We start from the raw sequence: 11,244 nt of genomic DNA, 5'->3' as shown, positions 1-11,244 counted from the left end.
TCCGATGGTACGCCTTTGACCTCATGTGCGTACCGTCGTGCGATCTTACAGGCCAGATCTACTGCCTCAGCGCCGGTCACCATGGCCGAGATTTGATCGTAACCAAACCTCTTACACATCATCTCTGCAAACACCGGCCACTTTGCGTTGTGTGTGGAAGTGTTGATGTTGTACGCTAACGATCAAATCAGACAAGAGAACTGGCCTTTGATTGGAAGTGGCTATTCACCCTTCTGGACCTGTTCGATCACAGCTGCGACAATCCTGGGATGACAGTGCCCCTGGTTGATGGAACTGAACATGCAGATGAAGTCAAGATACTCCTTGCCATCCACGTCCTGTTTCACACCTTGTCAGCCCGCTGCCTACACAGCCAGACCATTTGAGTATCTACTTGCCCAAAGCACGGACCCCAAACCTCGTTCGAAGAATCCGGGCAGAGGTGTGAATCCTCCGACAGTGTATCGAGCCTCGAGATCTAGCAGTCGCTGGGCCTGTTGTGATAGCAGAATTTCTTTTTGTTGCGACCGAGCTGGTGATGACTTGGCACTGTAGATGTCTGTGCTGAGGCCATTGGTCGCGTGCATGACCTCGACCATAGAAGCAGAAGGCATTGCCATGGTTCCCAAACAGGTCGAATGGCAATGAGTTTTGGAAAGCGACGGTAGTCAGTAGCAGTGAATGAGATGGCTGTGCTATTGTGGTTGGAAGGTTAGTTCCTCTGTCCGATATATGTGAGAGACGAAAAACCTCCTGAGGTTGCCGCTTTAACACTAGGCTACCACTGGAACCAGACGTTGATGCAAAAGTTGTGCTCAGCATGGACTGTAGCATTATTCCGACCCGGTGTCAAGGCCGGGCTGTTGTGGGGAGGATAAATATTGTCAAACGGGCAAGTACTCTAAAAGGTTATCAACAACGAAAGATGCAATTCTTTATCGTCGTGCTAATGTTAGTGCATTAAGTTAGGCGCTTGGTAGTCAACTACCACATTCATCACCTTCCAACTCTATCGGCTTCCTAATTCGGGGGAAATCCTGAACAGGTACGTATTGAGACAAGAAATTCGACACTGGCTGCTAACTTGTATGTTGCCGCTTCGTTGTGTGTATTTCCCGGCCAGTTGCTGTGGTTTAAATATAACACTAGAGCATCGCATTTGCAGCATACTGAAACACACAACTCCATGTCGATCTAGTTATTGAGCTGCTCCTCATTCACCATTACAACTTTCAAGCGACCCAATTGACGACATCTTAACGAGATCAGAGTAACTCCTCGCACCTAGGATCTGTGAGCCATTGGACTCCATCCCAGTTTTGCCATGGCTTCGGCTTCTCGTCGCAACGTTTCTTTCAAGACGAAGGACCAGTTGACCTTGAGAGGCTGGTTTTATCCTGCTGGTGACAAGTCACCCGTTGTTATTCTCTCCCATGGTGTTGGGTCTTCCCTTCTACTGGCCTCCAACTTTGCAAATTCAAATTTTCTAATGACACCTGCCCGCTATAGTTAACAGGTCTGAAAGAGCAATACCTAGACAACTTCGCCGCCAGGTTCCAGGCCACCGGCTTCGCATCTCTTGTCTATGACAATCGCAATTTCGGTGCGAGCGACGGTCATCCCCGATTCAAAGTCGATGGTTTCAAGCAGGTTGAAGACTACCACGACGCCATCACCTAGGCCTCAACAGTGTTTCATACTCTAGAGTACCATACCGAGTATACTCAATAAGTATACTTTAGAGTATCGTCGTCGTCGTGTTATCGAGTACGCTAGTGTACTCTAGAGTACGTTTATTCCTCGGTGGACGGGGTGGGAATAATTAGTCGCTGAGTGGCGGTGAGGACACAGCTTTCTCGACATACTTTGATTCTATGTGTCTGTAGTACTACGACCATTAGCCCAGAATGTCTTCAGATGATCTTACCAGCCTCGGTGGGGCCCCCAATCACGAGAGAATTATCAACGAACTCGGTACATTCATACCTTGGAAGCATAGTGACCCCAGGTACCGTCGCAAAAGGATGAAGCCTAGCGTATTCTGGTCGCTAGGGGCACGATATTCCAAGCAAGAGGAACCGCAGTACGTCAAGGCGTGGTTCTGTTTTGAGTGTAAAACGCTGGTTCAGCTGTGGAACGAGTCGCCGCCCAATGCACAAAAGCATATGGAAAAGAAGCACGGCTGGAGGGAGGATATTGCGTCGTTGGCCGAGTCGGATAGCATCCGTGACAGTTCGTCCGCACGCGCGTCAATAGCGCCCTCCTCTTCATCGCAGCCAACTCTTATCAACATGTTTCAAGGCATTGAGCCTAGTGGAAGTCTGTGGAGAACGAATTCGCTACGGTGGTTAATAGAGACGCACCAGCCGTTCAGCACCGTTGACCACACTGCCTTCAGACGAATGATTACAGGCATCACACCCAAGATGAACAAGTATATATACGGAAGGAATGCTGCGCGATCGTGGACCGAGGACGAGTTCGTGGCGGCAAAGAATAAGATCAAACTGCTTTTAAAGCAGTCTCTCTCGAAGATCAATATCAGTATGGACATATGGACCTCAGACTATAGCACCTACGCACTGCTCGGTGTTAACGCGCATTTCATTATTCGAGTCGGTGACGACGATGACTCTCAGCTGCAGGCTAAATCGGTGCTACTAGCCCTACGCAGACTACGAGAGAGACATACTGGCGCGTATGAAGCCTCGATTTTGGCCGAGGTAGTCCGAGAATATGACTTTGTCGATGAGCTAGGTGTCTGCGTTGCCGACAACGCTGGCGACAACAATACCGCCGTGAGAAGTCTATTCGACAATCTAACACCAGAGGTTCAGGATTTAACTGGGAAACGAGTTCGCTGTCTTGCGCATATCGTGAACCTCGCAGCTAAGGCCTTCCTATACAAGACCGAGGTAGAGGCATTCGAGACAGAGGCTCGCCGTCTAGAGGACAATGACTTTGACCCTGTAAACATCGAGGCCGCGCAATGACTCTGGCGGAAACAGAGACCCCTCGGAAAGCTCCACAATCTCGTCGTCTTTATTAAATCATCGGCAGCAAGGCAAGAGGAATTCAAGGGCATCAGAATTGGCGATGCTAACGTTGATGACCTAAAGGTATTACTCGATAACCAGACGCGATGGAATAGACAATTCCTCTCTATATCGCAGGCGTTAAAGCTCAAAGAACGCGTCGTGATATTCCAGTCACGCTTTACGAAAGATCTCGGTAGTGACGTACTATCAGACGATGACTGGTCGCGACTATCTAAGCTTAAAGATGCACTATTTCCATTTCTCGATGTTACCAATAGAATCCAAGGACAGCAAGGAGCACTCTGGCAATGGTTGCCGGGGATCGAAGCGCTGTACGCTCACCTCGAGAAAGAGATGAATCGCTATCAACGGGACGATGATCTTCAGAACCCGCTAGCAGTCTGTACACAGGCCGCATGGGAAAAGCTGCACTTATATTATCTCGAAACGGATAAGGCATACCACCTCTACGCCGCAGCGACGCTATTTAACCCAGAGCAACGAATGTCATACTTTAACAGTAACTGGACGGCAACACTCGATAAGCACAAGAAGGTAATGCTGGCGCGTGTTCGAAAGGAGTGGGAAAAGAGCTATAAACTAGAGACCACTATAACCGTAGTGTCAAAGACTCTGAACCGTCCCTCCATTTTCGATATTCAACTAGGCCATGAGCCACACAACGACACCAAAGATCCACTGAACGAGTACGCCTTTTCTGCCCCTGTTACACTTCAACAAGCGACAACACAGCATATGCTAGCGTGGTGGGACAAGCACGGACATCCGCAACTAAAACAAATGGCGTTCGACGTGCTTTCAATACCGGCTACCTCCTGCGATCTCGAGCGAACCTTTAGCAGTACTGGTCGTCTTATAGACGCGACGATGAGCAGGATGACAGACGAGACGATCGAGATGAGGCAGTGTCTCTGTTCATGGCTGAAAGACAACTTGATTGAACTGCTGATCAGCTAAGAAAGGATGATGACGAGGGCGACAACGAAAGGAGCGACGACGAGGTCAGGCAACGGCTATGTTATCGAGTATACTCTAGAGTATGAAACCCTGCGCCTCAACGCTCTCAGAAGTCGATGCAGCCAGAATCGCGATCTGGGTTCCAGCTACTCCGGCGGGAACGTGCTACAAGCTGCTGCCGTCGACCGCCGCATCAAAGTTGTGATTGCACAGGTCCCATTCGTAGCCGGAAGCTCTGTGTCAGGCTGGGTCGACCTCATGCCTCTTATTATCGTCGACCGTTCTCGTATCAGCGACGGCGCACAGGGCGCATTGATGACTGTCGTAGCAGATACGCGCGCAGACGCCCAGGCAGGAACTGCGGAGTGTGTCCTACCGGCCGAAGATGCGTATAGGTTTTTTGTGCAGAGCGAGACCGGTCCCGATGCGCAGTGGGAGAACAAAATCACTCTGCAGAGCCTGTTCAATTTGATGAAGAATGAACCTCGTGCGTACATCGAAAGAATCTCGCCCACGCCGCTTTTCATGGTCATTGCCGAAGAGGACACTGCGGTCTCTGTACCAACACAGATGGAGACATTTGAAAGAGCAAAGGAGCCGAAGGAGCTATTGTTTCTCAAGGGGACTGGTCACTTTGAGCCCTATTCTGGCGACTGTTTTGAGACCAACATCGAAGCACAACTGAGATTTCTGAGAAAACACTTAATGGACTGAGAAAATACAAAACTTATGTTCTTTGCAGACCGCGGCACCCTCAATTTGCTTCTTCGGAAATTTAGTAGTAAGAGGCAATTGTGTAATGTGGACAGGTCAATGGGTGACCATTTCGGTTGTAGATGTCCATAATCGTCCCAACGCCTGCAGTTGTCATCTTCACCGTATACATTGTTGGCCCATAAAGGCCTACAAGTAAAGCGCCTTGTTGGCGCACTGCAAAGCGTGGGAAGAAAGGCGTTCTGCAATATGATGACGTGACAAGGTCCCGGCAGCAATTAAAGGCGATATCTTTGGCTCGAGGCCGAAGAGGAAGTTATCCCCGCTGAAGTGGGATAGTTTTGGACCTGATTTGGGTTGACCAAGATCGGGTAGGCAACCGCGAGAGTGCGGCTAGATTACGAGGGAAAGAGATCGGAGTATTGCGTGGAATTTCCGACCTCATGTCTCCGCATCTTTTCTATCTTGTAATTCTGAACGCCCCAGCGTCCTCTTTGCACCAGCGAGGCGATCTTGAAATCAGCAAATTTGTGCTCCACAGACCGCCGGGGTTCAAAGCTTTGGAGTGCTCATATTCGAGTGAATTCTGCTAACGCCTCTTTTCACTTCGTTTCCATCATCTCCCGCTTTTTGAGTCACTGCGAACTCAGTACCCGGCGGATAGCGAGCCGGTGAATGCAAACTTGCATAACAACTTCCTACCCGTTAATAATGACAGATGTCATGAAGTAAGTAGTCTGACCACGGATTGCGCAAAGAATGCGAACAGAGATGCGGGACTAACATCCGACGTAGTCTCTCCGGGCGCGTTGCCATTGTTACAGGCTCCTCATCAGGGGTTGGGAGAGCCATCGCCACAGCTCTTGGATCAGCAGGAGCCACCGTTGTGTGCAGCGACTTGAGCCCATCTCTGCGGCAAGGAGGTTACGAGACTGAGACGCTCCCGACCCATGAACTGGTTGCAAGAACGGGCAAAGCCATCTTCAAGAAAACTGATGCGAGTCGACCGGAAGACGTTGAGGCACTGGTGGACGCAGCCGTGAAGGAGTTCGGAAGGCTCGATATGTCAGTGCACTTCCTCATGGCAAGGCCGAGCGTGGATCAGCCGCGGTTAAATGTTTGCTGACTTTTTTCATTTGCGCAAGCTGCAGTATGGTCAATAATGCTGGCATTTTTTGTGGCCAAAACAGGATCGCTGAAGAGCCTGTAGAAGCCTTTGAGAAAACAATGGTGGGCATTGGACTCCTGGCGGGGGAGAGAACTCCTGTCGCTGATACTGAGCAGGCAGTCAATGCGCGCGGTCCATTCCTTGGAATGAAGTATGCCATCGGGCAGATGATGAAGCAAAGTCCCCACCCATCGGGGTCTCGTGGGTGGGTTGTCAATATTGCTTCTATCGGAGGTCTTGTTGGTCTATCAATGGAACGTGAGTATATACATTGATTTGACCTGGTCCCCTAGTGAATTCCGTGCATTGCAGCTTACACTCTCACCCGTAGCTTCATATTGCGCGAGCAAAGGGGCTGTGGTACTTTTGACCCGACAAGTTGCGCTCGATTATGCCGCCGACAAAATTCACGTAAACGCCATTTGTCCGGGCTTTCTGAAGACAGCTATGGTACGATCTGCTCTGGAAGATGTGGATTTGAACAAGCAGCTACATGCTCAAAGTCCTTGGCCGCATTTGGGTAGCCCGGAGGATGTAGGGAAAGCTGCACTCTTCCTTTGCAGTGACGCGGCGAGCTGGACAACTGGCTCGGTAGTGAATGTGGATGGCGGTTACTGTGCTCAATAGCTCTCGTTTACGATTGTGCTTCGTGATCCGTGAGTGCCATTGAGAACAGGATGTCAATATGTAGAGAATATCAAAAGCTGGCACTGACTTGATTTTGTACTTGAAAGACCGCGCCACCTTGTGAGGACGCAGGCACACGCGCTTCTTTGACCATGAAAAGACATCTCACACGTGTGAGTAGTTGAGTATCGTGGCGGACCATTGACAGTAGCATGAGTTGATGACTGCTACATACTATAGTATTTGACTGCTTTAGAAGCCAGAATTGTAGTCCCTGAGCCACGGAGATTTGGAGCCGCTGTGGAGAGGGAAAAGTATGCCTATTCCTTACAAAAAGAGAGGAGTGGCAGCTTTAGACATACTCGGTCCTTCTCGGGAATTTAGGCCGTGTTTTTTGGGAGCGCTTGCTGCGCATGAATCTGCCAGACTGTACATGATTGAGAATGATGTGAAAACGTGGAAACCACAGAAAACAGTAGTCACCCCACCATGGTACGATTCCCACCATGATAACTTCCTTGCGGTATGCACTATCAAAGATCCTTGTATCCACTTTTTACATCCCTTACAAAGCATATTGGATCTTTCAAGTCCACCCACCCGCAGTACGGACTCGAGACAGAATATCCAATCATTCTCTGGATGCTCTCCGGCATTTTCTTGACCTCCTCTATCGGATTGGCGAGGAATTGATTCTCCTCCTAACGGGAGATTAGTTTCACAAACAGCACGAGGACTACTATAAACACACCTGACGGAGATAGCCACGGCACATAAAGGATCCGAATAGCTTTCGTGGTTGGTCTGTCGTTGTATTTGCAGAGCCTGAGGGGAACCAATCAGTATGCACTATGAATAACGGCTGCTTGAGCGCATGCATCTTTTTACCTCCATGAAAACAACTCGCGAGCATCAGGAACGCGTCGCCGGGCTCCATCTCGGCGTAGACAACCTTACTTTCATCACCAGGTCCATAATCTGAGGCGTCCAAATGCGAGCCCGGGATAAATCTCGTCGCTCCGTTAGCCACTGTTGCTTTGGACGCAGCGAGGAATATTCCGAGTGCCGTATCGCGATCCTTGGTGTACTGATCAGAGGTGATCTTGGGGAGTTTGGTGTGGTGTAGGCTATCGTCACGGTGGAGTTGTTGCGCTCGAGCTCCCGGTCCGATCGCCAGTACAGACGTTGAGTTCAAGTAAGGCGGTGAGACATAGTGTTCTTGCTTATCACCAATCCATGTGCTCGTTCTTGTGGTGAGAAGGTCATTACTGACTGCGGTGAACAGAGGATGACCAAGGACCATTTCTGTATATAGGGGTGACTTTGCTGGTAGCCCGTTTACTCCTGTTTAATTCTTAGCGTACCGGCCAACACTGTCCTGTCATTTACATACGGCGAGTCTCTTTTGGGAAGAAGTCGCCTTCCCATGGTACATCTGCGTCGATGTAAGGTTGAACGTCATTGAGCATTGCATCAATACTCTGCTGGTCTATCATTCCTCGGAGAAAACAACCTCCATTCCTGATCAAAGATTCCACAACCTCCGACTGCGTGGTAGAGCTCGCATCGAAGCTTTCAACGCTATAGCCGCTCGCCGGCGCGGGGACTTCGACTCTGGACATCTTTGTCACGGAAAACACGCAGTAGACAGGGTAAATAAAAGGATTACATGCGGACTATGTAGTCAATTGGGTCTAAGCCATCCCCAAGTTCAGAAAGTGTCTTTCTGAGGTGGCGAGACTGCCAAGTCATGTCTACTTAACTGCCCCCGTAGTCGACTGCCCGATTCAGTGCGCGCCCGGCTTTTCCGCGGCAATCGACGCTTATCTCTCCCTTATCGCATGGCTAATTGCGGGGAAGACCCAACAAACTCTGCCCCCTCTGAGATGTTAGCACATGCATTATTCGCCCGCTGCTAATGATTTCGCTTCAAACGTGTCAGATGTTTCGGTATCGATAATGCCAAGAAAGAAAAACCCCGGGACCCGTGTCTAGAACTCAGCCGTCGGAAACAGTCAAATCTACCCACACAATGGCTCGCAACCAGCCATTTACCGCGAGCCGCGGTTGTGGCAAGTCACAGCGAACATTGGCAGCCACTTGGTTGAGGCGGTGATAGTCGAAGAAAGCCTCTCACCAAACGGGCGCGGCAAGCACGTTGTGGATATCGTTGTAGATAGGTGGACGACCCTGACTACGTCCTTCGGGAGGCAAATGAAGTTGACGATACCCATTGTCTAAGCTCAACGTAACGCGAAGGCACGACGGAAATCATCGAGATCGGCGTATATACGACCCTACATACAATCGCACTTACACTACAAAACCACGCCCTGCCGAAGATCGTGGCTTTCTGAACTAACTCAAACGAGTGAAAACCTCGGCGCCACCTCAAATGTTCACAATGAACTTAGGTGAAGAAGACGACAGGGACAGACCTCTTCCAGAAGTCAAGGTCTTTGACAGCGCATCTGTGACGAACGAAGAGATCGTTGGCGCTCTCATTTCAGCCGGCGGTTGCGTCATCAAGAATGCCTTGAGCACAGAAGATTTGGCGGCAATTGAGAAGGACACTCGTGCACATCTCCTTGCAGACAAACCCTGGGATGGCACTTTTTTCCCGATTCAAACCCGGCGGGTGAACGGTCTTGCCTCCAAGTCCAAGGTCTTCATGGAGAAGTTGGTATGCTACAAAGCTTACCAAGACGCCTGCGACACGCTTCTGACCAGCCGGGTGAGTAATTGGGTTGGCGACGTGCAAGAACACAGTACCTCGAAACCACAGCTCAACAACACCATCGTGTTCTCTATCGGCCCGGGGGCAAAAGTGCAGCCTCTCCATCGCGATGACATGATCCACCACCGTGTCAAGGAAAGAATGGAACCTTCACAGTATACCATCGGCCAGGACAGTGCTATAGGATTTTTCGTCGGAGGTAAGAAGACCACCAAAGCGAATGGGGCCACAAGATTCATTCCTGGCTCGCATCTATGGAAGCACGACACTCCACCAGCAGAAGACTTGTGCGTCTATGCCGAGTTGGAACCTGGGGATGGCTTCATCATGCTTGCATCCTGCTATCACGGTGGCTCCGCAAACACGACAACGAATCAAGAGCGTTTGGTTTACAGTTGTTTTATGACAAAGGGATATCTCAGACAAGTACTGAATGCTCCATACTGAACCCCGAACTTTTGCTGCAGACTGACATTGTTGCGAACAGGAAGAGAACCAGTATCTGAACAATTCGCCCGAAGTACTAGCCTCGCTCTACGATGACGAGATGCTGAAGCTCATTGGTTACAATCTCAGCGCACCATTCTTAGGCTGGATCAAAGAAGGACATCCTTTGGCTGCTCTTGGTAGGGCACAGCCTCTGGGAGATATGTACTAGACACGCCGAGTGCTTCTCTCTATCGTCGATGAAGAGGCTTCAGAGACAGTTTGGGGACCTGGCCGCAAAGTCAATCTATAAAGCTCTGCTGCTCCCTTCTCCTGCTTCTTCTGCGTCTGCCAAAAACTCATCTATCGTCCTGAATGTGAGCCCGTTGAAATACTTTTCTCGCTGCCTCGTCAATTTTTCCTGAGGCAGGAGGCCTGCGCCTGAAATGCTCCAAAGTTCATACTGCGCAGCTATGACGTCGTCCTTGCTGCTCGACGCATCAGCCTCCTGTTTCTCTATGACCTCTTTAGACCTATGGCTGACTCTCAGCGCTGTGCCCCTGGCTTTGAATTTCTCGGCGACAGCATTCCAGGTTGTTGTCTCGCCGCAGACGTAGATGGTCTGTTCCCAGGTCGGAAATTCAAAGAGACGGACAATAGCCTTGGCTGCATCCCGGACAGGAGTAAAACCAACCTTCTCGTTGCCAGTGCCGGGGATTCGGATAGTTCCAGCGGCCAGATCTACGGGATGGTTTTCGCCAATGTCTTTGATGTACCGATGCGATGCTGGAACAAGATAGTCGGTCAACCAGCCGAGATTGAACAATGTCCATCGTATCTCGGTCTGTTCGCGCAGCGCTTTCCGTACTGGCTCGTGGTTTGCATAATAGAAGGTGGGTTGGTCAGGATAGTCGTCCGTATTGCCGGCATACTCGGAGGGAATTAACGATTTGCACTTCGGAGATTGCTGGCAGGCCTCGAGAAGGGCAAGATGGGCGGTCGTGAAGCCCAAAGTATAGTCGAAAATGGCGGAGATAAGGCCGTCACAGTCAGACAAGGCCGAAGTCAGTGTGGCAACCGAAGTGTAGTCGACAGTGGCGAAGGTGATGTCCGACCGCATGAACCAAGCAGGTTGCGAGCGTGAAAGGACGACCACATCATGTCCGGCGAAGAGGAGCTCTTCGGTAAGGTACTTGGCCAAATCGCCAGCACCTGCGATAGCGATTTTCATTTCTTGTAATGTGCTTGCTGGTCAGAGAAAGGAGCGTCCTTGAATGCACACCTTTATTCAAGCAAGCTGTGCACACTCATGAAGCAATAAAATCACTGCGCATGTGTTCTGACATGGCATGACCGACCAGGACTATGCTACGGATTCCTTTATGGAGAGTTTGTGAATGTTAGCCCGCCTCTGTCGGACAAAGCGTTCGGCTGAACTGGTCGTTGTCGCCTACCACATTCGTCCAAGCCCAATCTGGTGTCGGCAGGCTTATCAGCTCCGACTCGGGTGGCGGTCTAAAAACACGCTGCAAAAGTATGTCGGAAGGGAACGACGC

The 11,244-nt window shown here is 50.3% G+C and overlaps 5 protein-coding genes across 5 annotated transcripts; 3 read left to right on the top strand and 2 right to left on the bottom strand.

Moving 5' to 3' along the window:
• Window positions 1-221: 221 nt before the first annotated feature.
• Window positions 222-620, bottom strand: PV06_11256 (uncharacterized protein; the record flags this gene model as incomplete). Its single annotated transcript, XM_016412899.1, has 2 exons — window positions 222-338; window positions 408-620. 2 exons carry the CDS (start codon window positions 618-620, stop codon window positions 222-224), a joined length of 330 nt encoding a protein of 109 aa, XP_016256705.1.
• Window positions 621-1,324: 704 nt separating this feature from the next.
• PV06_11255 (uncharacterized protein) lies at window positions 1,325-1,680 on the top strand (the record flags this gene model as incomplete). The annotated part of the gene is made up of 2 exons (XM_016412898.1): window positions 1,325-1,436; window positions 1,517-1,680. 2 exons carry the CDS (start codon window positions 1,325-1,327, stop codon window positions 1,678-1,680), a joined length of 276 nt encoding a protein of 91 aa, XP_016256704.1.
• Window positions 1,681-4,025: 2,345 nt separating this feature from the next.
• Window positions 4,026-4,730, top strand: PV06_11254 (uncharacterized protein; the record flags this gene model as incomplete). The annotated part of the gene is made up of 1 exon (XM_016412897.1): window positions 4,026-4,730. One exon carries the CDS (start codon window positions 4,026-4,028, stop codon window positions 4,728-4,730), a length of 705 nt encoding a protein of 234 aa, XP_016256703.1.
• Window positions 4,731-5,389: 659 nt separating this feature from the next.
• Window positions 5,390-6,525, top strand: PV06_11253 (uncharacterized protein; the record flags this gene model as incomplete). The annotated part of the gene is made up of 5 exons (XM_016412896.1): window positions 5,390-5,458; window positions 5,526-5,795; window positions 5,882-5,960; window positions 6,015-6,156; window positions 6,230-6,525. Exons 1-5 carry the CDS (start codon window positions 5,406-5,408, stop codon window positions 6,523-6,525), a joined length of 840 nt encoding a protein of 279 aa, XP_016256702.1. The 5' UTR covers window positions 5,390-5,405.
• A 533-nt stretch (window positions 6,526-7,058) lies between these two features.
• Window positions 7,059-8,147, bottom strand: PV06_11252 (uncharacterized protein; the record flags this gene model as incomplete). The annotated part of the gene is made up of 4 exons (XM_016412895.1): window positions 7,059-7,226; window positions 7,277-7,350; window positions 7,414-7,869; window positions 7,919-8,147. The coding sequence occupies 4 exons, from the start codon at window positions 8,145-8,147 to the stop codon at window positions 7,059-7,061; spliced, it is 927 nt and encodes a 308-aa protein (XP_016256701.1).
• Between the last annotated feature and the right edge of the window lie 3,097 nt (window positions 8,148-11,244).

Source organism: Exophiala oligosperma (genome assembly GCF_000835515.1).
Source record: "Exophiala oligosperma strain CBS 72588 unplaced genomic scaffold supercont1.24, whole genome shotgun sequence".
NCBI classification, from domain to species: domain Eukaryota; kingdom Fungi; phylum Ascomycota; class Eurotiomycetes; order Chaetothyriales; family Herpotrichiellaceae; genus Exophiala; species Exophiala oligosperma.
This window is presented reverse-complemented; position numbering and strand designations above follow the sequence as displayed.